This window comes from Alexandromys fortis, unplaced genomic scaffold (genome assembly GCF_014885135.2).
Source record: "Alexandromys fortis isolate MF-2015 unplaced genomic scaffold, M_Fortis_MF-2015_v1.1 scaffold_40, whole genome shotgun sequence".
Classification (NCBI taxonomy): domain Eukaryota; kingdom Metazoa; phylum Chordata; class Mammalia; order Rodentia; family Cricetidae; genus Alexandromys; species Alexandromys fortis.
This window is the reverse complement of record NW_026067966.1, coordinates 276,936-304,777: the sequence shown is the minus strand read 5'-3', so window position 1 is coordinate 304,777 and position 27,842 is coordinate 276,936. Positions and strand designations below refer to the sequence as shown.

Sequence of the window (27,842 nt, the reverse complement as noted above, 5' to 3'; positions counted from 1 at the left end):
CATGTGGTGCACATGCCTGCATGAATGCAAACACACTCATATACATAAAATAAAAATAAATCTTTGTTTAAAAAGGTAATATGATTGTGTTTGATTTATTCCAGTCCCAGAAAGTTTATGATTTGATCAGCAACATATGGTATCATGTGTTTACATATCACAAACTACCCCATAAAGATGTACAACTATTATATATTGGCATAAATTTGAAAAAAACATATTTAAGGAGATGGAGATATTAAGTACCCTGTGTTCATTATTCAATAGTTTATACATGTATTGAATTATCATACTGTACATATAAATATGTAAAACTAAAATAAAATTTGAAAACTATAACTTTACTTAAAGTAACATTTCAGAAAGGAATGGGTAATTATTCACAAGGTAGACTAAAATTCTAGAAATGGCCTTAAAATCAATGAGTACAGCTAGGAAAGTAGCTCAGATGGCAAGATGCTTGCTTTCATATCATGAAGAACACTCCAGGTTAATCCCCAGTGTTATATGAACCAAGTGTGATGGCACATGACTATAATACCAGCATTCAGAAGACAAAGGCATGGAGACCAAAAGTTCAAGGTCATCCACAGCATCAAAGAGAGTTCAAGGCCAGCCTGAGCTATGTGGGACTCTGACTCTAAAAAATGATTAATTAGCTACCTAATTCATGAAGAAAAGCAACATAGCAGTGGGACCCACAGATGCATGGGTGTTCAGGAGCAGGGCATCAGATGGTTGCAAGGCCCTTTCCTGACTCATGCTCTTGAATACCAGCACTGGTAATGATGCCCTTTATCCAAATTCGGAGTCCAAAAGTGGAGTTTTCCAACACAAATATGCTAATTTAGTGAATTTCTTGACAAGTAAGACCAACAACCATTAGAAAGGAAATTGAAGTTTGATGTGGGATTCCCCTCTGTATGCTATAAATATGTTTTATTACTATTGATTAATAAAGAAGATGTTTTTGTCTGTGGCAGGGCAAAATAGAGCTAGACGGGGAAAACTAAATTGAATGCAGGGAGATAGAAGGCAGAGTCAGGGAGATGCCTTGTCACTGCTGAAAGAGAAAGATGCTGGAAATTTACCGGTAGGCCACAGCCTCATGGTCATACATAATTAGTAGAAATAAGTTAACTTAAGATGTAAGAACTAGCTAGAAATACATCTAAGGCATTAGCCAAACAGTGCTGTAATTAATATAATTTCTGGGTGATTATTCAGGTCTGGGCAGTTGGAAATCCAGCTAAAGTCGCTTTTTACAGAAGTTCCTGGTCTAAATTAAGTTTGAGAATTAAATACAAGTTTTAATTCATGATATTCAGTTTTACCACAATTAGTTGTCACTGAAACTTGATTATACAGTACAGAGGACAAATAACAGCTATGTAACCAAGCTATTCATATCATTCTTCTTCCATGTTGCCGTTTGCTATCATTTGCCTAGAATTTTGGGAAATCCCTTATTTTGTGGCTCCAAAATAACACTAAAGAATCAACTCTGGAGAGTGGGAGATAGTGCATGGTTAAGAGCATTTGCTGTGCGTGTAGAGGACCTGGGTTTAGTTCTTAGCACCTACATGGTGGCTTTCAACCATGAAAGTGTCAGATACATTTGTGGTACTCATATATACATGCAGGCAAATTACCCAAAACACATAAAAATAACCAAGTATGAGTCATACTCTTGTCTTTCAGTTTGCTTTGTTTTGTTTTTGTTTGTTGCTTTCTTTTTTTGTTTTTTTTGTTTGTTTGTTTGTTTGTTTTGTTTTGTTTTTCAAGATAGGGTTTCTCTGTAGCTTTGGAGCCTCTCCTGGAACTAACTGTAAACCAGGCTGGCTTCAAACTCACAGAGATCTGCCTGCCTCTGCCTCTCGAGTGCTGGATTAAAGGTGTGTGCCACTACTGCCCAGCTTGAGTCATACTCTTGCAGAATTTAAATCACAAACAACTTAGGCAAGGCTAAGCTAACGTTTATCACAGAATCGTCTTAATCTCTGACTCAGGTCAAAAATATCTAGAAAATTACCTTCCAGTACTGGCATCCCATACTACAACTGTGTGATCAAAGGACCCTGTGATGATTCTGTCTCCTGAGGTGTCAAATGACAAGGAAATGATTTCTGCCAAATGACCCTGGGAAAAGAACAGATACAGTCATATACATGTGTATATGAAAGCACACCGATGACAGTATATGTAGATAAGAGTACAATACCATCCAAAAAAATGGTAAAGAGAAGAGAGGTGCAGCGAGAAGCAAGAAATCCTACTGGGCTGGGCTGGGCTGGGCTGAGCTTGGATGGGCTGGGCTGGGTTGGGCTGAACTGGGCTGAGCTAGGCTGGGTTGGGCTGAGATGGGCTGGGCTGCTGGGCTGAGCTGAGCTGAGCTGAGCTGAGCTGAGCTGAGATGGGCTGGGCTGGGCTGGACTGAACTGGGCTGAGCTAGGCTGAGCTTGGATGGGCTGAACTGGGATGGGCTGAGCTGGGCTGGGCTGAGCTGAGATGGGCTGAGCTGAGATGGGCTTGGCTGGGCTTGGCTGGGCTGAGCTGGGGGTCTGCCTTTTGGTCTTTGTGCTTGTAGTCTCTTGTCATTCTACGTAACCTGGAATAATTTGAAGGTGGGCATGAAAGGCAAGGGAGTGCATGAACCATACTTTCAAAAGAATCTACCGGCCTGGCTCTTCACTTGGGCATCTTCCAAGTAGTAACAGCCCTGCCAATTCTTTTTCAGCCAGATAGACAAGGGATTCTAAGATTATGTGGTTTACATAATAAAAACCAAAAGCCAGTTTGGTTTCTCTAGCACCTTCACCTGAGTCTGTCCCAGCAGTCAGCAAACCAACTGTAGCATCTTCCGCAGTTTAAATGCCAGTGGCTCAAAAACTTCTTTTAATAAAGCCTTCCCGTCATAACAAAATATAACTATAATTAACACAGATGATAGCCTCATTAACAATATAGACATACTGTGAGAGTGGCCACTTCCTCTCCATTCCGAATGTCCCATAATTTAGCCGTTGTATCCATACTTCCAGTAGCAACCAATGTACTTTGTGGGTTGAATGACAAACATACCTACAACACATGAAATGAAGGGAACTTTAGGAACATGATGTCTTGGACAAGTAATTATGCACTGAAACTCTTGCAATTACCTCAGCAGATTTAGGTTTAATAGTTTGGATGAGACCACACCAAGCCATCAGAGTGACCTTTCTGTCAACAATATTCTATGCATGCCATATCAGGAGAAGGTTGAGTTCTCTGATCACAAAGAGATATCTGAATTCTCAGAAACATCCCTGTGTGTGTAGCTTTGGACACAGAGAAGTGCTGATCCCTGCATCTGGAAAGCACGTACCCTTCTCTGTCATTCTTTCTGAACATCTTCCCTGGTCAACGACACTTGACTTCTCCCCCTACAATGGCCTCATGTAGGTTGCCACACACTTCTTGCACAATAATGACATCTCTTTGAACCTATCCAGTGATCTGTCTACTCCTTCTGCTGAACTGAAAAGTCCTGAATGACAAAAGCCTGCATCCAATTCCATCAGGCATGCCACAACAACTGTCCAGATTACATGTACAGAGAGCTTTGGAGGTCTGTTTTGTTTCTTTTCAGTTGGCCTAGAACTCCCTATGTAGCCAAGAATGGCTTCGGTCTGGTTCTCCTTCTTCCATCTCCTATGTGCTGGGATTACAGGCATCCCTGACCACCTCTAGCTTATGCAGTGCTCAGACCCAAACCCAAGGCCTTGTGATGTGGCCAAGCAAACACTTTACCAACTGAGCTACTTCACTGGCTCTTCACACATGGTTAGCATTTAGTGTTTATTTGATAGATGTTGTGGGCCATGAAATTATATGACTGTCTTAATAGGAACTCTATGAAAATAAAAGTGTTTTCAAAATTCTAAGGGAGTTTGGAGACACAGCTGTTTTCTAAAGACAAAGATTTTGACTTTCTTCACCTTTGACCAAGCTGCTGTCAGTGCCTCAGTTTCCTTAACTGTGCCTCAAAATGGGGCTCTTAAAGGGCAAAATTAAGCTATTGCACATCAATGTCGTGAGAACAGTACGTGCCCCTGCAGAGTAACTGCCACACCTCCTGTCTGCACAGTACCTTAAACCCACCATGGGCTCCTGTTGAATGAATACGCAATGAATCTGAAGGTGGATGAAAACCAAGTTTGCTCCTGGCTCAAGCAGCCTGCTTGTTCTCAAGAGCCATCCCATGTTCCACGGGGTGCCAGTTTTCTTATGAATTGCCATAAGGCAGGATAAAGATGATAGGAGACAGGGGCCTCCCAATAGCAAAAGTCATATATTTAGAGTTTTAGATGACTTATTCAAGACTGAATCCTATTGAAATGCGTGAAGTAATCAACCTGCACATTCAACGTGGTTACAGAAGTTACCTTACAGCTACTGTGATAACTTCATCAGCTCTGATGAAGTCAATTCTCTAGCGATAGTTAAGTGAAAACCAGAAGTGGGGGCTGTTCCTCACTCAGATGCCAATCACATTGCATGGCTCCTTATAGTCTTTGCAGGCTACCCTACCTGTATCTGTGAGTGGTTAAATCTTAGGTGGTGAGAAGTACAAGGACAATCCATGTAATCTCAAAAAAAAAAAAAAAAGCTGGATCAAAGTTTGAAAATGTAATATTGAAGCAACTCCACTCTCACCACTGAGTCCTAAGGGGAAGAGCAGCATGAGGGAGTCTTCAGAAAGTCAACTGTACTCACGATCTCAGCTGTGTGGCCCCTGAAGGTGTGGTAACACTTTCCCGACTCAGCACTCCAAAGTTTACAGGTCTTGTCAAATGACCCAGTAGCAATTTTGTCACTGCGAATTTTAAAAGTCTGGATTTTAGAATCAAAGTCAGCCACATTGCATGATACACTGGACTAAGACTAGAGGTGCTGGCACGTGACTAGCATCCTACTTAGGCATATACTACACTGTTAAAATAAGAAGCAATTTCATGTTTGCTCCAGTGAATAACAAAATCAAGGTCTGATTTTTAATGGTATCAGTCATACATATGAATGTTAAAGATGTAGTATTAAAGCTATGAATATATTTTTGTAATCAAACAATTTTTGCACCCCACCTAGGCAGTACACAGGAGCTGACCCTGTTGTCAGGGGGCACAGGTGAGCCATTCAAGAAGGAATGAGAGAGTAGAGAGTAGGCGAGCTGATCCCTAAAGCAGTGGGGAGAGTCCTGCACCTTGCCTGGGAAAAACAGTAGAGCTGGTTCTGGTGATAAGAGTGAGGGGGCCCAGATCTGAGGGCCCTAGAGCAGGAGAACTGGCCCCACTCTTGTCTGCAGGCTGCATTGGGTAGCCGAGGCAGTGCTGGAGAGCTCTCCAGAGTCGTGAAGATGAGGGAAAGCTAGCAAGCTGGCCGATCCAGCTACTACCCTGGCCCAGAACAAGGGCTATGAGTTGGCCCACCTCAATATCCACCAAATCTATGAACTGCTGGAACACGTGAAGGGAACAAACCTACAGTTCCAAAGCAGCAAGATCTTCATGCCACAAGACAACAGCAAGATACCCAAGAGAGCCCCAGTGAGAGCCCATTATCAGAGGTGTAACAGAAACCAGAGGCCTTGAACCAGACCAAGGACTCATGGCAATGAACACTTGCAAGTAAGGATGAATAGACTAAAGGGTAAACTGTGAGTCCCAACAGGCCGGCTACACTACAGCTTCCACAACAAGATTCTTCTTTTTTTCCTCTATTTTTGTTTTTGTGTTGTTATTTCTAGTTTCTTTATTTTGTTTTGTTTGGGGGTTTCCCTTTCAGTTTTGCTTTGATCTGGGCAGAAGGTTGCAAGGGGCAGAAGACAGATATGAGGGAGGTGAGTGGGATTTGAATACATGTTGATTTCCACAAATATAAAGAAAAAAAAAGAAAATTAACTACATGGATATCCATGGGTATCAATGATATCTTAGCTGTGTGGACATAGAAAACCTTTATTACAGGTCTACAAAGGGGAAATACTAAGTTAAAAGGGGGAAGTCACAGAGAAAAATCTAGGAAAGCACATGGCTGATAAGATATTGAGAAGTTCCACTTCAATGATTCTTTGAGAAAATAGTACCAAATTATTCCTGTTGCAGAAGCATTATTTATAGGGGATAGACTCACAGGGTGGAATACTGTGGGTAGAAGAGTGGGTTCAGTTGACCAAGTACTAGCCTCACAAGCACGAGTCATGAGTTCACGGCACAGAACCCACAAGAGAGAGCCACATATTGGGGCAGGAGAGACAGTTCAGGAGTTAAGATTCTGCACTATTCTTGAAGAGGACCCGAGTCTCATAACTCCCTACAACTCCAGTTCCGGGGAATCCAAAGCCCTCTTCTGGTCTCCACAGTCCCTACATTATCATCATCATCATCATCATCATCATTATTATCACATTATCACAGTAACCTACTGAAAATTCATTTTTCCAAAAGCATAAGGAGCGGAGCAAAAGGATCGGGCCATAAGGCTCAAGTCACATACACTAAAAGAAAGTTGTAAGTGCCCACAACAAGCACAGAACGTACATCTGTCCAGACAAGCACTGATGGTCCCAGTCTACCCCCACCCAGTGCATCTGCGATTGTTCTCACTAAATGAAGCAAGCACCTTTCTGTGATTGCTCCAGGGTAGCTTATCCTGGTGAACACCCACAGAATGTCCAAAAGCTTCCTGGCATTCTAGGGTACTTGGGCTCCTGACCAAGGGGCATTGGCAGCTTGAGATTTGATCACACTCAGAATATCATGCCAGTTAAATAAACTACGAAAAAGCATTTTCTAAAATTAAAGATTACACCAGTATTAAAACAATATCATTTGTAATTTCAATAAAAGCTTTTTGTTGCTACAGATTAGTTTAATAAGGTACTATAAAAATTATCCTTCTCTGTAATGTAAAAATGTATGCTCATGTTAATTTTTCTGCGCAGTTAATCAGTTCATATTGCCAATTTAAGTTGATTGTGCCATCATAATTAATGTATTTTGGGAGTGTATTTTAAAAGATATAATGACAGGAGAAGCCCACATACTGACTGTTTTAACTGTGAGGCAAGATTGCTAGTTTAAGTGCAAACAATCTTACAGACTCCATTGTCTCCCTCTGCCATGCTGTGAAAGCAGGCTCCAGGCCTTGAGAGGGTTGGTCCCCTGCCTCCTCCCATGCCCCTTTGACCCTTTCTGCCTGCTAGAACAATCCTTGTCAAAAAGACTTCCACAGTTCCCCTCCTGTGCTCACAAGCTTCTGTGAGCAGTCCAGTCCTGCAGGATGGCATGTGCCCTCCACAGCGCGTGCTGACCTCAGCGCTGCAGCATCCCTCTGTGGGAAACAGTCACTTCCCGCCCCTCACCCTGGTATTTGTCACCAGGCTTCCTTCCACCTTCAGGCTTAGGCTTTATGTGCGCCACCCTAAGACACCCAAACCAGGAACAATCACCCTAGTTTCCTCCTCTTGGCCCTTATGTTTTGTTCCACCATCATGGCGAGATTGTAAATAAACCAGATTCCTCAAACAGTCTTCATTAATGGAAAAAGTCATTTTAGGGGATCAGTTGTGAAAGAAAAAAAAAAGCCTTTTTGAAATTTTACTCAAATATATACAGCCATGTGGCACTCTTAGGACAGAAAGCCAAGGTCTCTGAACTCACTAAATGGTTCCAGGGTCAGCAAATCTGACTGGATTCCCACAATCCCCAGCCTTGTTTTCTTTGAAATGGAATGAGAAGTTGGCGAGACGGTTCAGTGAGTAAGGTCCCTGCCGCCCACCCTGAGATGAGCTTCATCTCTTGGCCCCTCTGTGGTGAGAGAAGAGAAGTGGATCTTGGGAAATATCCTCTGACCACAACATCTGCACTTTGGCATCTGTGTGTGTGTGTGTGTGTGTAATTTATATACAGTTACATATATAAATCTTCAACTTTAAATATATATTTAAAAATTGAAATTTAAAGAATAAATTTTTGGATTTTAAAAGGATGAGAAATTTAAAGAATTTAAATACACTGGGAGGACAAAATCCATTGGCTCTTACAACATCATTAGGAAGAATGTCATCAAACATTTCCCTTCCTGCTTTCACAGACGACAGCAACTCTCTTTTCATCTTTGCATTTCATAAGTTGAGCTAATATGTTTTAATTGCTTTGATAACTTGTGCAATTAAATTCCTGTGTAATTTCCACATATATGGTTGAAAGCACAGGTTTATGGACATACAACTACCCCTTGAGAAGCTTAGACTCTCACCACAGAAGAGTCAATGACAGTGATGGGTAGCTTTGTGGCTACAAACCCCCATAGTATCCTGGGCATTGAAAACATGTAATGGGAAAAGTCAGAGATGGCTCCTAATGTGCTGAGTCAGCCACCCAAAGGTTGGCCTGAAAGGGGACCTCAGCTCTTTGTGGCACTGTTACTTAGCATATTACTATATGCAGATTTTTCTCTGCCACACAAGGATGAATGCTCACTTAAAAATGAAAGAAACCACACTGTACAGTAGATGCATGCCACACTCTCCAGAGCCACGAGTACAATCCTGTACGTTAGTAAGAGTTGCTTCTCCAGAACCTCAAAGGGCAGGAGTCAGCATTGCTGACCATTCCAGCTAACTCTCTACACAGTGATCCCAAGAAGGGCACCCCAGCTTCCAATTCTTCATAAAACTGATGCCTATCCCAAAGGCAGTAAACATTGAAAGAGACTTGAAAAGGCTCCCAAGGAATATAGCAGAAACTCAATAAATGTAAATCCTGTCTTCCTCCTGGTGGGATGGATACACGACCGATGAAGGAGTAAAGGAATGAAATAAGCGTACCCGTAAGGATTGTTGAAGGCTATGGCATAAACCACGTTTCTGTGGCCCTCCAGTGTGTGCAGCTCCTCCCCGGATGCAGTGTCCCACACCTTGCACGTCCGATCATAGCTTCCTGTGATAAAGCTAACACAGAGAACGTGACCACATTGCACAGTGAAAATGACAGGCATTGTGCTCATAGTTGCCTTGATGTTTTCTGGGTTCCCCCAGCCCTGCTGGATAATAACCCCTTCGTTATCCTTTGCTGGGTAATAACCCCTTCGTTATCCTTTGCTGGATAATAACCCCTTCGTTATCCTTTGCTGGATAATAACCCCTTCGTTATCCTTTGCTGGATAATAACCCCTTCGTTATCCTTTGCTATGCCTTTTAGTGTTGGAAATCATACATTCAAAACAAAGAACAGTTCCCAAATCCTTTGACTTAAAAACTTACTCAATGAAAAAGTAAATCTTCCAGCTCTATTCCAATAATATATATTCTTATACAATCAAAGTGCAGACTACAACGACTTTAAAGCCTTTTGTGCAACTGCAAATACTTCATTTTGAGTAGAATTTTGATCCCAGGTGTTCAGATCATATTTTTTTTTAAGATTTATTTATTATGTATACAACTTTCTGCCTCCGTTTATACCCACATGCCAGAGGAGGGCGCCAGATCTCTTTACAAATGGTTTGGAGCCACCACGTGGTTGCTGGGAATTGAACTCAGGACCTCTTGAAGAGCAGACAGTGCTCTTAACCACTGAGCCATCTCTCCAGCCCCCATAATTTTTGACATTATCATTGGCCCTCTCTTTCCCTACACTCTACACACACTCTGTCATTACATTCTACAATATCAAAGTGCATACATTTCTGTTCAAGAGCCATTTACCTTGTGCTGTTTTAATAACAGCAATCCTAGCAGACTGATAAGGCATATTTGCATGTCTGTATACCAAAATGATCCTTTCTTAACCAGACCCTCAGATCCCAAGCTGATCAAAGCATTTTCTGAATATGGCCTTGGTGGTTCATACATCATACATCAAAACAGAGCTAGACAGAAAGGGCTCTTTTTGAACCTACACATATCAACCAATCATGGCGCTGCCTGCCCCTGATTGACAGCTCCTACAGCCCAGGCAAAGACTCAGACACCCAGGGACTGTTCTGCATCTTCTTCTTCTCAGCTGTGGTACTCGATGACACCTCCTAGTGCCTCTCACACAAAATTACACACACACACAAAGGAAACTCAAGCTTCCCTGTGGGAGCGAGAGCTGGCCTCACTCCTCTGTAGCCACCAGAATCCGGAAATCCAAGAGATGGGCACATTCGGTCTGTAACTAACTGCACTACTTGAGAACTTCTCAGAAATCTTTTTTTTTTTTTGATTGCTGAACGTTAAAAAGAACAAGGAGACCTTACCACGAGCCTGCCTTGTTGAGTGCCACGTTGGTCAATGGCAGGATGTGCGCTCTGAGAACCTTCAACAGAAGGAAACACCATTTATTTTGGACTCACACAGAATAAAACATATACATTCTAACTTCAAACAAATGGTGACATTTGATGTGTTCTTAGACATATGTAGTAATGGACAAGATCCAATAGCCAAGCAAACTAGGAATAAAATAGCAGTTTGTCTCTGATAAAAACAAACTGTAGTCTCAGTAGCCATAGATAATGGCAAAAAGTAATTAACTCTTCACTGCCCATCAATACCAATTTACTGTTGAGATAAATTATGGCTACTGAAGAAGAATCCAGACTGTAGCATTGTCCTCTACAGGCTACATATGGGTTTTCTATAGATATTTGAGCAATTTACATAATAAAAAAGCTTTAAACATGTTTCAAATACATTTTGCAATGCATTGCTACTTTTTTAATCCTAAAACTCTCTTTAAGTTGAATGCCTCATTTATCTTTATCAGCTAGTGGGTGCTTAATGAATACTCACTGACCAAATATAGTAATTGATTAACCTATTGGTTGAGTGGTTAGCTAGAGTGAGTCAGCTTCAGATATGCCTGCTTCCAGGGTACAGCTATTAATAGCTTCCTTTTTTTGCTACCACGTATGTTCCCTTCCACAAAAACTCACAGGGTCTAGGCAGTTATGCAGCTTTTATTTGTAATTAAACAGTGCCACCTGCTGGAGGAAAAATAAAGCCTGGGGAACCTTATCTTCTGGGACCTTGAAAGATGAGAACAAAGGAGAACCTGGACATTTACTTCAGATAGAACCAATTAATGCAAAATAAAAGAGTATTTATTATAGTAATAATACTATAAAATGTTAAGTCCATGTAACATGAAGAGTCTTAGGACAAATTTTTTAATTTCATTTTAAAAACTGCTCTTAAGTAATTACACGGACACATTTGTTATATTTTTAATTTAGTCAGAAACCTATGGAGAAAAACCACATTTGCTCAACAAGTCTCTAGTTTGTATTTTAATTTGCAATAAAGCGAAAAATAGAAAATGTTGATATCATGAAATACAACTTCTTAGAAGTACTGTAACTAGAAAATAATTTTAATAATTTGATTAAAAAGGGAAATAAATTCACTGCAAATTATTATTAAATCTCTCAAGAAGTTAGGGTTTTGAACTTCATTAATTCTTTAAACAAATACCTACTGAAGGTTAATCTTGGTTAAATGCAGGTGAAACACTGAAACCATAAGCAAGTATTTTTCTAGGGAAAAAAAAAAAACTACCTAGGCGGTGGTGGTGCCCACCTTTAATCCCAGCACTCGGTAGCTGGAGGCAGGTGGATCTCTCTGAGTTTAAGTCCAGCCTGGTCCACAGAATGAGTTCCAGGAGAGCCAGGACTGTTTCGCAGAGAAACTCTCTCAAAACAAACAAACAAAAACATGTTTTAAGGTAAGATATTACTTGTAAGAGAAATCAATAATACATCCAAGTTATCCTTTCTAGTGTCCCTATTCATGCCTTTAGCAGGTAGCAGCAGCTGTGATCCTCATGTCCCTAAGCACTCCTTACCTTGAAAAGGTAGAAGCTGTGGTCACAATGCTGTCTGAGCTTCTCCTGCAGCCGCTGGACCAGGAGTCTGACTTGCTGCGTCCGAGACACCGTGATCAGAGGCTCCACTTTCTGGATTTCTTCTACTAGGTTGTTGACATCAGTACTGAAATTCATCCCAAAATGTCAAATTTGCATCTATTCTCACAACATGAAGAAATACGTTATGTTGAGCTGGGGAGATGGCTTGGTAGGTAAAGGCACGTACTACACAAGCTCGAAGGTCTAAGTTTGAATCCCCAGATGTTGTATGCACAGTGCAAGTGCCAGCAATCACTGTGCTCCTCTGGGTAGGTGGAGGCAGAGCTGATAGAAGGAAGCTGAAGATTAAAGCTTGTGACTTTTTTGGAATCGTACGTTACTGCTCCATGTTACAAGCTGGCTCTGCATGGGGTTTCCTACACGGTTAATCTTGGGTACTCTAACCTATGGAGAATTCCTCTGGGTTTCACTGGGGAACCCCTGGTCTTAAACCTCCACCCACTCCCTGACAGCCCATCAGCCTTGTGCAATACTTCACTACTAAAGAAACCACAGGCTCAGTTGTATTCTTCAAACCCAGTAACCAGTACTCCTCAGAAGTGTTAAGGCTACCAACAACCTGTATAGCCAAGAAGAACTTAGGGAGACAGGATGACCTATGGGATCCTGGCCAGGGTCCTGGTACACAGAGAGTCTGAGTATGGTATGGACCTGGCTTGATTAATGATAATGTGTCGATACTAGCATGCTGGCTGAGACAATTCGACCAAGCCAACCTAAGACACTAAACAGGGAAAGCTGGCCACTCTGTCTTAAATACTTTTCGATCACTATTCTAGACTAACCAGTTCATACTTTAAAAATAATCCTTCTCAGAAAAAAAGGAAGAGCAGAGTGATGGCCTTTGTGTTTTTAATAATAACGTTATTCAGCCCAGCCATACACGCATACTCTCTGGAGTGGTCATCTAAGGTTCTGCTGTGACGCACACGCTGCATCACAGAACTAACTTACCTAGGATTGAGCTCAAGCAAATCTATGGACTTGGTCTTTAGTTCTCCACCTTTTTCATATTCCAGCATAATTCCTGTAAAATACACAAGTGTGATATAAGAAAACCTAGGAAAAGGTTCATGCACTTTGAGGTCTTTTATAACTTTTACTTTTCAAAGCTGGGCTGTGTTGGTGCACTCCTTAAATCCCAGCACTCAACAGGCAGAGGTAGGTGGGTCTCTGTGAGTTCAAGGCCAGCCTGGACTACAGGGTGAGTTCCAGAATAGGCTTCAAAGATACAGAGTAACCCTGTCTCGAAAAACAAAAAACAAAAACAAAATAACTTTGAAGATTTTCAAGCATTGTTTTCTATCTGCGTTTGTGTGTGGTACATGCACACATTCGTGTGGATATATATATATATACACAAAAGAGGGCGTGCACACACTTGCATGAGCGCATATGTAGAAGCCAGAGTTCAGCACCAGGTCTCTTCATCTATCATTCTCTATTTTTCGAGGCAGGGTCTCTCAAGCTCATCAGTTTGGCTAGGCTGGCTTGCCAATGAGCATCCAGGGTTTGTCAATAGATATGAAATCTGGTCCTCAAGCTTCTGTGGTACTGTGGTTTGAATGTGGACTATCTTCCATCAGCTCACAGGTCCCCAGCTGTGATGCTGTTTAGAAAGCTCATGGAACTTTTAGGAGATAGAACCTCCTTGGTGGGAGTGGGCCACTGCAGGGCAGAGGTTCTAGCCAGACCCACTTCCTGTTCACGCTCCACTTCCTGAGGGTTGATGAAATGTGACCAGCCCACAGCAGAGTCACAGCGGAAGCCCTGAGCTCTTTGTCCTAACACCTGCACTTGGTCCTGGCAGGTAAAAGCAGCAAAACACAGTTCCAGACTTCCTCAACTTGTGTCCCTCAGCAGTTCCATTGCCGGTGGAACAGGGGCACAGCAGCAGCTAGAACCCCCTCTTCGTGTTATGGTTTCCTGTCTCTTTAAGAGACAAGCCACGCCCACTCCCACTACCTCTGACCTTCTATAGCCATCTTGGTCTCTTTCTGTTCTCTTGGGATGCACACGGATCTCTCTCTCTCTCTCTCTCTCTCTCTCTCTCTCTCTTTCTTTCTCTCTGCCCCTTTCTCTCCCTCCCTCCCTCTCTCATTTAATAAATGCTTATGGCTATTTTCTGTGTCTATGTGTCTGTTTACGCGCGGTCCACCGCGCGGCCCCCTGCTGCTGGGAATCTACAGCCTCTTGGGGACATGGGACCCGCACCACCAGCGCCTCTCCGCGGCTCCGCCAGTCAGAGCAGCCGCTGGGCTCTTCCGGGACCTGCCCAGGCCTCGCTGCCTTCCTGCCCGTCTGCCATCTGTCCGCTGCTTGCTGCTAGGATGCTCCGGAGTTCTGCACAGGGGACCTGCTAGCGGCTCCGGACCCATTGGGCTCACACCCGCCTGCTTGGCCTGGGCCGGGGCTGGCGGCTGCTCCATGAGCCCGCCGGGGACCCGCCAGCATTTTAGAAACAACACCTCATGCTTTTCTCTAAGGCTGATCATTGGGGGAACAGCCCATTCCACCCATCAGAAGCAGTGAAGTCCTGGATGTGCCAGACGTGTCTACACAATGAAGCAACGCTAGAGAAGCCTTGTGTCTCCTTGTCCTCCAGCCCATGGTGTCATCAGCCTCACGGGGTGACCTATGGGGTCACTCACAACCAGCAGACAACTTTTATACCCCTCACTGAAGTCACAGAAGCACCAAAACACAAAACAGAGCACAATAATGTTCTTGGGGATCAGGAAAACGAACCAAAGCCCACAGAAAGGGACACGACCTGTTTATCAAATGTAGCAAGGTGATGAGCCATTCAAACGAATGCTCCAGATAGAATTTTAATCATAATGTCATGGTGCTAAAACCAGGAAGAGACAGTCAACAAACACCAATATCCAGGATACATTTTCAAAAGAATCACCCATAACCAACACCAATGCTGAGATGAATAAGACCTTTTAATTACCTGGTATACACATTAAAGGAAGTATAACTAAAAGGTGTCTCAGCATGGGCTGGAAAGATGGAACAGCTGCCATGCATGCGTACTGCTTTTGCAGAGGCCCCTAATTCTGTTCCCAGCACCAAAAATCAGCCATGACTCCGGCTTCAGAGGAATAAGACTCCATAGACACCTAGAACTCACAAGCATGTACTCATATACAGACATATACACATAATTTAAAAAAAAAAGCAAACCTTAACAATAATCAATGTTTCAACAGAGTCACAGCAGCTTGTTTGCTGGAGTGAGACAAGGTGGAACCAGCCAGCATTCTAACACTGAGAGGGAAAACAGGCTCACGTGTCCCTATCACTAGCTGAGGCGTTGTGGGGAGTCGATGAATTGGCTGGCCGTGGAAAGTCAGCTTTACTTCTCCCACACTCAGGAATATAGGACCAGCATGATATTGAAGAGTGGCGGGTGCGGGGGGGGGGAGGAGTCGAAAGTGAATATCATCAAAATGCATTATATACATGGATGAAATCTTAAAAGAATTAATGGGAATCCTACGTGTTTTCATAATGCCACAATTATCCAGGCCAACGGGATACGAACGGGGGTCCTTGATAAACCTGGAGGAGAGTAATGGAAGAGCAAGAGACACGAGACACGATGGCAAGACAGGATTTCTGATCAAACCGTGCATTATCATTTCTCAGAAGCTGTTATATAGCAAACAGGCAAGGGGGAGAGGAAACGGTCGGGTCTGCTGGAATTGTCTTCCCCACCTCCAACCAAGTCCCCCTCCTTCGTCAGCCCAAAGAGCAATCAGGGTTCCCTGCCCTGTGGGAAGTCCAAGGACCACCCACCTCCATCCAGGTCTCATAAGGTGATCATCCAAACTGCCTAGGCTCCCACAAAGCCAGTACGTGCAGTAGGCTCAAAAACCCATTTCCATTGTTCTTGAGGTCTCAGTAGTCCTCGTTGTCCGATATGTTCAGCGAGACCGGGTTTATCCCAGGCTTTTTCATAAAAGCCTGGGCCAGCTGGTCTCACTAGGAGATAAGATACCAGGTTGATTTTCTAGGCCCTGCAGAATTTATCCTGCAGAGGGGATAGTGGCGAATATTTGACTTAACTTGTGAGTTTAAGATGGCAGTAAACAAAATGCAGATCTCAAAACACAGGTCTTTGCTTCCAGCACACAATCACAAAGCCATTTGCAGTATGTATTAAGAATGAAAATTCTGGCAATAAACAGAATTTATTAAAATGAATGAATTGAGAATTTTTTAAATAACGAAAAGGGTACCAGGTGGTGGTGGCACCTTTAACCCTGGCACTCAGTAAGGCTGAGGCAGATGGATCTCTGTGAGTTTGAGGCCAACCTGTTCTGCAGAGTGAGTTCCAGGATATTCAGAGCTACACAGAAAAACCCTGAATTGAGAAGAAAAAAAAAAGGCAAAAACAAACAAATGAAAAGCCGAGCAAGGACAATGCTTTTGTAGATTGGCTCAAACCTAAAAATGACTAGAGGTATAATCTGTGTCTGCAAAGACTGAGGAATGAAATATACTCAACCCGCACAAGAGAGAGAAACTAGACTAGGACAAGGAACTGATCACGTCCTAATCACATGCTTTGCCTGCCTCATTGTACTTCTTCTGGATGCTAGTCACCTCCAAACTCCAGTGTGCGCCACAAGAGCATCTCACAATTTTCAGACGTCTAGGTCAGCAAACATGCTTTCATTGTGCAATGGTTTCCATGTTAAAGTCCATGTTAAACTTTTAAGCATGTGTTAAGTGGTTTTATAACAGATTCATAACATGCTATCCTAACAGTACATGCGATTTAAAAAATAGCCCGTGTGTTCCCCAAAGAAAAGCGTCAGGACAACGGCACAGTAACTTTACACTGATCTTCAACAGCCTAACTGCCGGCTGTACTCTCACTCCGACTTCTGCGTTCAAATTCTTGCCATTCTTACTCTGTTTCAGACGAAATACAAGGAAAAAATAACCATACACAGATGAAACTGCCTTTTCAAATGGTGATGGTTCTTCATTAGTATGATAATAAAACTTGACAATTATAAGGGTTTTTTTTTTCATATACTGTGAAACTACAATCACTTCAGGGAGTTCTGTGATACCTGGATAGATTAAAATCTAGATTTTTCCAGGCATAACTGGAAAAAATTCCCTTTGAGTTGTGCATAGCTTCTGCTGTTCACACAGCTTCCTGTGACCACATCTGTTAGTGGCACTTCCAATCTCATCAGACAGCTCTCACTGATGGCAAACTGTCATGGCAGTGTGGTAGATATGGGTTTTCTTAACTTCTTGTTTTCTTTGAAAGCCCAAATTTTATCACTGGCAAGAAATACTGATTGTCTGGCAAATGCCCCAAATCTGAAGAGCGTCAGTAATCTGTCAGTCTCAAGCAAAAATGATCTGCAAGGGTTAGCAGTTGTACAGGAAGGGACAACTAATTCTATAACTCACACAACCACAACCACAGATATTTTCCTAAGGACCACCATGGTGCTCGCTGAACACATGAACATGATATGTGGTTGGATAGGCGTCCTCAGACTGCTTACTTAGATTGGCGTTCCCTGCCTTTGTACCCATGACCTCCCAGAGGTAGCCAATTCCACAGCTCACACTCCCTTCTACCTCCAATAAATCTTCCTTGGGCTTTTCTGAATGCACTCTGTCTTTCTTCTCCAATGGCTTTATTCCTTTTAATCTGAATCTATACCCAAGTATTCTTCTCACTTTATCTCTCTGTCATCTATCTATGCATCTATCCATCTATCCATCTATCTATCTTGCTTTGGTGCTCACGGCTTTGTTATCAATATGCTAACTATTCATTATAATTATAAACATTAATTATAGCTCCCTAATGTAGGCTTCTTGAATTCCAGACACGCCGATGACCTACCCTCACATTAAACAATCAAGGCTCTTCTCCCAGCCCTGCTCCTCCTCTAAGGCCCCTTCCTGGTGTCACAGTCTGGGAAGGAATTCATCTCAATACTGTCTTGCAACACTTTACTTGGCAAAACTGTGCATATCACCCATGTATCTGGTAAGGAATAAAGTTTACTGCCTTAGAGTAGAAAAAGCATTCAGAATACTTTGAATGACCGCTAAAACTGCCCTGAACCTCTAGCACAGGAGGATGACTGGACTTATGGGCTATTTGCCATGGTTTGTCTTGACACAGTTTGTCTTCATAGGAGAAAGCTGTAGTAAAGATTTGGAGTAAGACTTGCCTCTATATTTGTAAAATAAACTTATAAACAGAAAAGGTTCTGAAGAAAATTCTTTTTTATTTAGGTGAAAACAGACAGCCTTTATGACATTGAAGTATGAATATGTGTGAAATGTGGATATTACATTTTATCATTTTATTAGTCCTTTGAGAATTTCATACGAAATACTTTGACATATTCCCACCATTCTCCAGCTCCTCCCAGAAGCACGCCTTGCTTCCCTACCCTCCCACCTTTGCATCCTTAGTTTTTATTTAAACCCATCACATTTTTTAAATCCTTTAAGAACTTAGATAAACACACTATGATCCAGAAATAATAGTGTGAGGGACATTAAAGGAACAATGTAAAGATCTAAGGTTGAACTGGATAAATTATATGTATATATTTTAACAAATGAAGAAAGATGCAATTAATAGAAAGATCCCATTTACAACTGCAAAGCAAACTTCTGGGTGCCTGAATAGGAAATCAATGAGCTATAGACAAGATACATCTGAATTATTAAACAACAGCCCCAAAAATATGACAAAAGGAGAGGTACAGTTTTGGAAGACAAAAGGCAATACTGTAAAGATGTCAAATAAATGTGTAAAATTGATACCATAAAATCTTCATATTTAGAACTTGAAATATTGTTTGTTCTACTATGCACACCAATAAACCATAAGACAATAAAGTATAGTTCTGATACAAAATAAATCATTGCGATAGAATTATCCACACATTGACATTTCAAAGCAAGGTTAAGGGAGCATATGGAATTAATGGGCAAACAATGAACTATTTAGCAAGGAATGATGCATAAAATCAGTTGGTTTTAAAAAAAATAATGTATCTTCCACACATACAAAAACATACAAGCAGATTAGAGATAATATTTGCAATAAAACATGAGGTAGTTTGAGTACTAGAACATATTTATAGTTCAGGGTCTGCAATCAGCCTTTTAATGGCTAAGGATGAAGTTTTCAAAAGCCTCCTGCAGCTAATTTTAAGCTCCTACACAGTAAAGAGCTGATGACATTAAAAACAAACTATGATCAGTGAAAACATTTCAACTCCGGAAGTTCAATGTGAAGAACTGTAACCCTGATTTTAGAAAAGAAAACGGAACAAAAGACATGAGGGGCTAACTTGGGGTGTGGGCAGGCAATGATGAGTACATATACAAAATTAAAGAGTCTCTGCCTCACTGATAAGAGAAAATTAACAATATGATTTTCATAGAGTACCGAAGATTGGGGGTGCTAGTAACATGCTGTGCTCACACAACTGTGTGAGGACATGGGCAATCTTAGTTCTTTTCTTTAATTTCTTTAATTTTTCCATAAGATTTATGCCTAATTAAATATTTTTAAAACTATAATAAGCCCACAATCCCTCGCTCCCGTCCTTTCCAGCTTGGGCCCGGCAGAATGGCTCCCGCAAAGAAGGGTGGCGAGAAGAAGAAGGGCCGTTCTGCCATCAATGAGGTGGTGACCAGAGAATACACCATCAACATTCACAAGCGCATCCATGGCGTGGGCTTTAAGAAACGTGCTCCTAGGGCACTCAAAGAAATCCGGAAATTTGCCATGAAGGAGATGGGGACTCCAGATGTGCAGATTGATACCAGGCTCAATAAAGCCGTCTGGGCCAAAGGAATAAGGAATGTTCCATATCATATCCGGGTACGTTTGTCCAGAAAATGTAATGAGGATGAGGACTCACCAAACAAACTCTACACATTGGTAACTTACGTGCCTGTTACCACATTCAAAAATCTACAGACAGTCAATGTGGATGAGAACTAACCTACTGAATCGCAAATAAAGTTGGAGAACAGCCTTCAATATATATATATATATATATATATATATAATAAAACTTTTATAAGAGGAGAAAGGAGAAGAGAGATGGTAGGGGTTAATACTGATGGAATATAAACTCTTAAGAAATGGGGGCCCCACCAGACTAACTGACCCAAATAAGATTCCAGGGGCTGGAGAGATGGCTCAGTAGTTAAGAGCACTGACTGCTCTTCCAGAGGTCGTGAGTTCAATTCCCAGCAACCACATGGTGGCTCACAACCATCTGTAGTGAGATCTGGCGCCCTCTTCTGGCATGTGGGCATACATGAAGGCAGAATGTTGTATACATAATAAATAAATCTTTTAAAAAAATAAATAAGATTCCATATTTTAAACTGTATAAAGCTGACCTAAATGTGAGGCAGTGCTATCATTAAAATGACTTTCCTTTTCTGTGACTGCAGGATTTTACATCATAGATAAATGGACTTATGTAGTGTTATTGAGGAAAGCAGGCACTCAAAACTGTTTTCTAGGAATGCTAATAGGCCACAACACTTTGGGGCTTCAAGCAACCTTTACACAGGGGTTGCATATCAGATATCCTGCATAGCAGATATCTACATTATGATTCATAACAGTAGCATGTAGTGGCATTTCAAATATATATTTAATAAATAAAGACTGCCTGAAGATATGAGAGTAAAACAGTCCCACTGATCAGCCTTACAGACTAGATTATGTTAACACACACCTTTAACCCAGTAGACACCGGGCGTTGCATGCCTTTAATCCCAGTGGTGCATGTCTTTAATCACAGCCCTAAAGAGGAATATAAGATGGGGTGAGACAGCTCTCAGACACAGTCACCTTCTGAGATTCCTGGAGGAAGGATCACCATTTCAAATTGAGGTCAAGGTAAGAGCCAGTGGCTGGTTGTTTTACTTTTCAGATCTTCAGGTTGAACCCCAATTTCTGACCCTGAATTTTTATTAACCATGCTTCAGTAGCAAAATTACAGTTATGAAGTAACAGCTGCTGTGGGACAAAAGGGGGAGGTGCTGCGGGGGTACCTTCCACTCCTTCAGCCAATAGCCGCTGAAGTACAAGCCCACTGTGCTGCGTAGTAGAAGGTCCTCCTGCAGCATTTGGAAGGTTGAGAACACTGCCATAGGGATGCATATGTGCTAAGACAATCTATGTCTTAAAGACTGGAAAAAAATAGAAGCTGACACCCCACATTATACAATAAAATAACCTAAGAAAGTGCATTTTTAAATTAGCAAATGAACTTTAATCAAAAGTCTGGTCTGCTCTTTTCCTGTTTGCTTCCTATCTTGTTTCTATCAAAATCATTGATGTTCAAGGTCCTGAGGTTGACTACGAAACATGAAAGAATTTGCTGTACAGTGAGGTCTAGAAAGTAAAGTACAAAATCTAAAACATGCACATTTGGTTGTATCTCTGTGGCAAAATGTCAAGGCAGTGTGTTCATCCTTTCCACAGCTACCGGGCTACAACTGGATCCCAAGGTTGTGGCATGAGCTACAGCAAATATAAACCAATAGACAAAGGTGCTAACAGTATCCATCACTCCCCCGTGATGTGTTTCTGCCTCTCAATATTCCTCACCTTCTATTGGCCATCAGTTACTATGCAATAGGCCTAATTGTGAAAACATTACAGAAAGTAACCTCTCTCAAGAAGTATTAGTATTCTTTACTCTGAACAGTAGAAACTTTTGATGTGCTTGGAATCTTAGCCAGCTTAATTGATGTGTATTTATTTCCTAACCAAAGAGCAAGGAACTAAACCCAAAACAACAAAAGTGACAAAGGCTGTCATAACTGACCTGGTGGGAAAGCTCAGTCAGCACTACCCATGCTTCAAAAATTCAAGACCTTTCAGTTAATAAACTATGAACGCACCCAACATAGAAAGGAAATGAATGAGCTAGGCAGGGTCAGCCACATCCTGCTATGTGCATTTAGTTACCAGGTATTTAGGTAGGGACAGGATTGACTTAGTAAATGAAACAGAAGAATGTTTCAGACTTTAAGTGGGAGGATTGAAATGAAAGCCTTAGAAGAGAAAACAAAATTATTTCTATATAGACCCGATATAGAGTATAGGAAACATTCCATGTCAAGCATTTTTTCCCATATGATAATGTTAGTAAAACACCCACTTGCTATTCAGTAGTGTCTGGGAAACTTGCATATAAAATAGCACCCCGAGGACTGGAATTTAGAAATCAAATATCTAATTGTAGTAAGTAATAAGGCCTCACTATAAAAATAATCATTAAGTCAAGAGTGCAAGCCAGAGTCTGCAGCCTGTCTGAAGTATGAGACTCCTGTTAGAATACTGGCTGTCAGAGTTGGATCAAGCAGAGATAGGGTTTCTCTGATCTATTCTTGTTTCAGCTGAAGTTCCAGAATCATCCTTGCACATTGTCTCATCAAGCTCGCTTATTCAACACATGTCAGTGGATGTTAAAATATTCACCAAGCTCTATGGACCTGTGGAAAATAGGTGATAAACAACCACACAAAGTACCTCATAGAACTCTTATCTTGTGAGGAAAGTCAAGCAAGAAAAATTAGTCAGGGGACAGTGAGTCAGATTGACACAACCCCACGGTGGGATGGGGAATGAAATCAGGAAAGTAATCTTGGCACTACCTTGAGAGGATGGAAGTTTTAGAAAGAGAAGCCACCTATTTGATACACCTTTGAGGAAAGTGCTAGTAGTCTGGGAACACCTGCTATGCAAATGAACACAGCAAAACTATTCCAGGAAGAAGTAGGATTAGCCTTGTGGACTCTAAGTAGGACCACACCCAGCTGGCCCAAAGCATAAGGAAAAGAGTGTTGCTGCCTAAGGCAGACTGAGAAAATATCAGGGTCAGAGAGGCAGAAGGGTGTGGTCCTGCAGGAGGCTGGACAGCATGGCCTTTTGGGTTTGAGATTTAAAATGAACTAAAGTGTGGGGAGCTTGGGAAGCAGAGGGACTTCTTCAAATGGACACGTCAGCCGAGCCATTGGGTTGTTCTGTCGACATGGGGCAAGGGAGAGGTTATAGTCATAGAGAAAATGGATGTGATGGTGGAATGAGGCTTCTGATGTCTGGTAATATTGGTATAATATTAACATAATGTTGTATCAGAAAGGAGATAGATAGATAGATAGATAGATAGATAGATAGATAGATAGATAGATAGATAGATAGATATTGATGGATTGGTGGATGAATGGATGAAGAGGAAAGAGTAAACTGGAGCAGGGCAGTGGTGACGCACACCTTTTATCCCAGCACTCAGGGAGGTAATGGCAGGCAGATCTCTGTGAGTTCGAGGCTGGCCTAGTCTACAGAGTGAGTTCCAGGATAGCCAGAGATACACAGAGAAACCCTGTCTTGAAAAACCAAAAAGAAAAAAGAAAGAGGAAACTGACAGAATTACTCATTGAACAAGGTATGAGCTGAGAATTACGAGTGAGACCAATCTTTGTCATGAGATAATATAGACCTGAAGCTACAGCTGAGATGGGAAAGACCACGGGAAACTTAGCCCATCTGAGGTGTACATTGGATGTGTCTGTGAAGATGTCAGACAGGTTGCTCTGGACTACTCAGGTTAGTTTCCTCAGCCTTGGGAATAGTTGAACTTGCCCCTCAAATGAGTGCAGATAGATGAGAGAAGTTTGAGGTCAGAGGTCTGGGGCATTCCAAACTAGGAGGGCAGAGGAGCCAGCAGGACAGAGAAAGGAGCAGCAGTGAGACCAAAGAATGGCAGAGAATTCGTCTTAGAAGCCAGATGGAGTAGCCATGTGAGTTCATTGTTGCTGTCTGCTCAGGAGTGTGACATAAGCAGTGGATTCAGATACACAGAGGTCAGTAGAATCCTGAAAAAGACAGGTTTCAGAGTGTGGTAACAGTGAAAACAAGAAATGAACTAAAGAGAGACAAGAGGGAGTTTGGAGAACATGTGGCTCAAAATAGGCTTACACCAAAGGAAGGGGACAACCATGCTGGCAACTGGAAAGTCACCAGAAGTGTGAACTAAGAGCTACTGACTGACAACTTGACATAGCCAATCAACTTGTCCCACAGAAAATACCTCACGTGCTTATAATTGACTGTACAGGCATCACAGCCCACGTCCATAACCTGAGCTCCACAGAGAAGGGCTCAAGTGGGGCCAACGTTTATCAGATGCTGTTCTAGTTTGACTCCTGCTGCTGCGCAGACCAGTACGACCAGAAGCAACTCCAGAGGGGGAGAGAATTTATTTGACTTACACATCCCCATTACAGTCTATCAATGAAGGAAGTCAGGGCAGGAACAGAGGCAAGAACCATAAAGGAACACAGCCTACTGGCTTGCTTCCCATGGCTTACTCAGCCTGCTTTCTTTTTTTTTTTTTTAATTTATTAAAGATTTCTGTCTCTTCCCCACCGCCGCCTCCCCTTTCCCTCCCCCTCCCCCAATCAAGACCCCCTCACTTGTCAGCCCAAAGAGCAATCAGGGTTCTCTGCCCTGTGGGAAGTCCAAGGACCACCCTCCTCCATCCAGGTCTTGTAAGGTGATCATCCAAACTGCCTAGGCTCCCACAAAGCCAATACGTGCAGTAGGCTCAAAAACCCATTGCCATTGTTCTTGAGGTCTCAGTAGTCCTCGTTGTCCGCTATGTTCAGTGAGACCTGTTTTAACCCAGGCTTTTTCAGACCCAGGCCAGCTGGCCTTGGTGAGTTCCCAATAGAACATCCCCATTGTCTCAGTGTGTGGGTGCCCCCCTCGCGGTCCTGAGTTCCTTGCTTGTGCTCTCTCTCCTTCTGCTCCTGATTTGGACCTTGAGATTTCAGTCTGGGGCTCCAATGTGGGTCTCTGTCTCTGTCTCCTTTCATCGCCTGATGAAGGTTAATATTCAGGCGGATGCTCAGCCTGCTTTCTTATACAACCCAGGATCACCTGCCCAGGGAGGGCACCACCCCTAATTAACTAGAAAAAGCTCCATAGACTGCTTCTGGGCCAATCTGGTGGAATCAGTTATTCAACTGAAGTTCCCTCTTCCCAGATGCCTCTAGCTTGTGTCAACCGACCAGCAGTCTCATTTGATGAGAAATAAAACAAGAATAAAAATGATGTAGAGGAAGTTAATAAAAGGTACCTTTGACACAGAAAAGGAAGGTCTTATTGGGTCAGTGACATTAACCGAAGGGAAGTAAAGGAAAGAGCTTAGCTCTTGTGAGGTCTAGAGGAACTTTATCCAGGGAGGGGATGGTGAGCAACTGGGCCTTCTTGTAAGTTTTGGAAGATTGCTTCAAAGTTCTAAAGTATAGAGAGGACAGAGAGTAAGGTTCTAGAAGCTGACAGAAGAGGCTGAGCCAATTCTTCCAGACTGCGTATTTGATTCTAAGCCTAACAGGAGCACGAGAGAAGACTATTGGAGACGATTGGTTTAGGTTCTACCGGCAAACAGGAGGTGAGAGTGAAAAGCAGGAAGCCAGTTGACAAGACACTGCCAGCCCAACAAGGGATGGCAGATGCCTGAATTGGGTTGGTTGAGGGAAGGGATGCTGAGCCAAGAACACTGGGCAACGCAAAGAGGGATGAGCTAACAGATTCACAACATTTTGGAAGTAGAGGTGATACAATTTGTGGATAAATGGAAAAGAGTGAGCAGAAAGGAGCAGTAAGAGGAGGCAAGGAAAATGGAGGAAAGCCATGTGGAAAAGAAAAGAACCACTGGGCAAGAAAAAAAGAGAGAGATGGACAATGATACCTGCTGGCAGGGAACAACCTGCAAAAACAATAAAACTGGGATGACATCAAAGAGGAATACTGATATCCTTGTCTGTTAGATATATTGGTTAGAATTATGAACTAAAATGTTGGCTGCATTGCCTAGGAAAACCCTCTTGCCATCCTCCCCCACTGGGACTGGGGGGTGGAGTGGGGGAGTGGGTGGGGCTTTGTCTCTCAAAGGAACAGGACACCCAGGTGACAGAACAGACTATTACATTATGTCTTGAAATTCTTCAAGTCCACTTCCATAAAACTGTCTTGGTTAAACTGTTACACAGTGAGTTAACTCGCCTCTGAAATTTCTGCAGGCTCTTTACCCAAATGTGGCGTTGAGCAGGAGTTCCGAATCAAGTTTTGAGAGCTTTCTTTTACATATTTCATTTTATTTGCTATTTCAGCTACACTTATTATTTATGTTACAGGTGAGCACATATTCCACCGTATACATGCAGAGGTCACAAGAGAACTTCGGGGAGGCAGGTCCCCCTTCCACCTCTTAGACTGAACTCACACCATCAGCTTAGTATCTTGACCCACACTGAGCCTTCTCCCTGACCCTTTTATTTTTAATTGAGTTCCTAGATAAAATTTGGGAGTTTTCCTCCTATTTTTGTTGTTGTTGTTGTCATTGCTTTGGGGGGAGGGACGTGTTTTGTTTTGTTTTCTTTTCTTTTTTTGAGTCAGGGTTTCTCTGTGTAAGGACCCTAGCTGTTCTGGAATTTGTTTTGTAGAACAGGCTGGCCTCGAACTCATGGTGACACACCTGTCTCTGCCTCCCAAGACTTGGGATTAAAGGCCTGAGCCATTTCGCCTGGCTTCCTTCTATTTTGTCCACACCAAGTTGTATTTCATTTACTCTCTGATGGTGATCATGCCCCTTCCCCAGCCTGCACCGCATGACCACCAGAAAAGTATATCCTACTCTAAGACAGCAGCATTATGTGGGCTTATTTCATAATCACTTCATCAGAATCAAAGACTCTGACCTTCTTTAAACTCCTGTGGCGAGGGGCACAAAGAATGTAAGTTACAGGTTCAGAGTGTGGTTTCTCAATGCAGCAGACTGGAGTGTGTGGCAAAGGGAATATATTTGGCTAGCTGTGCTTTTTTTTTTTTTCAAGCTTCCTTCACTTAGACTTGGTCATTAAGAGTTTAAAATGACAGAAAGTTCCAGAAAACACTATCCCAGGACGTCACCATTCATTTCTCTTCCAGCCCCACCCAACTCCGACTTGTGAGTTACTAGAAAACTTTTAGAAGTTTAAAGACTTCCTCTAAGAGTCACTTAAAGGATTTGAGGGAACAACAGTCATTTTGTGAAAGGGTAGGGGGCCCAGACAGGAGAGCTCTGGCTTCCTGTCCCAATCAACACAGCAAAGGGGGCGCGATGTTCCTCGCCAGGTTCCTGCCCCCTTTTTTGTCCTAGACTATCCCAGGCTGGGAACCCAGAGCCCGCAGGTGGGAACTCCGTACCTGGTGGGTAATACCGAAGCAAGAGGCTCTTGAGCTTCATTTTCTTAGGCTTCCACGCAGATGGGCTTCGTAGCCATGGAAACGGACAAACAGCAGAGGGTCGCTGAGGCGCATGCGCAAAGTGTTTCTTTGTGGACTTTGGCGAGCCCAGCTGCAGCAGGTCCGGAGCTGGGTGCGCTCAGCAGGCAGCCGGCTGTCAGAGGAGAGAGCAACCAGTGTTCCCAGGGGAGGCGCTAGTCCGTCCCATGTCCTTTAACTGTTTAATTTTTTCCTGAATCGACTCGTTTAATTTTAGCTTCTTTTCAAGTGAAAGGAAAAAAATTGTTATTGTGGAAAAAAAATGTTCGTCAGTTTCCAATAAAAAGCAAATAAAATCACGCAATTTAAAGGAATTATTGGATTAGTATTCTATTGCCTGCCAAAGCCTCTAAACCGACGCTTTCCCTTCCTTTCTTTGTTACTGTTTTTCAACAACTCTTGAAGATTTTAAAAAGACAAACCAACCAAGTTTACGTTCTCACTTTCTCGGAAGACTGGAAAGCTGTTTGCTGATACATAGAAGTAACCTGGCAGAAGTGAGTCACGCAGCT

The 27,842-nt window shown here is 42.5% G+C and overlaps 2 protein-coding genes across 2 annotated transcripts in view; one reads left to right on the top strand and one right to left on the bottom strand.

Annotated features, from left to right (window-relative positions):
- Daw1 (dynein assembly factor with WD repeats 1) overlaps window positions 1–27,366 on the bottom strand; it is a 41,386-nt gene extending 14,020 nt beyond the window's left edge. The window contains exons 1-8 of the mRNA XM_050154165.1: window positions 27,253–27,366; window positions 12,909–12,981; window positions 11,874–12,018; window positions 10,288–10,346; window positions 8,873–8,995; window positions 4,759–4,858; window positions 2,974–3,081; window positions 2,033–2,139 (exon numbers count right to left, since the gene is read on the bottom strand). Coding sequence (XP_050010122.1) covers window positions 2,033–2,139; window positions 2,974–3,081; window positions 4,759–4,858; window positions 8,873–8,995; window positions 10,288–10,346; window positions 11,874–12,018; window positions 12,909–12,981; window positions 27,253–27,292 — 755 coding nt within the window. The 5' untranslated portion in view covers window positions 27,293–27,366. The remainder of the gene's footprint in view (window positions 1–2,032; window positions 2,140–2,973; window positions 3,082–4,758; window positions 4,859–8,872; window positions 8,996–10,287; window positions 10,347–11,873; window positions 12,019–12,908; window positions 12,982–27,252) is intronic.
- LOC126508759 (60S ribosomal protein L31-like) lies at window positions 19,558–19,974 on the top strand. The gene has a single exon (XM_050154170.1). The coding sequence runs from the start codon at window positions 19,597–19,599 to the stop codon at window positions 19,972–19,974; it is 378 nt and encodes a 125-aa protein (XP_050010127.1). The 5' UTR covers window positions 19,558–19,596.
- Window positions 27,367–27,842: the final 476 nt, after the last annotated feature.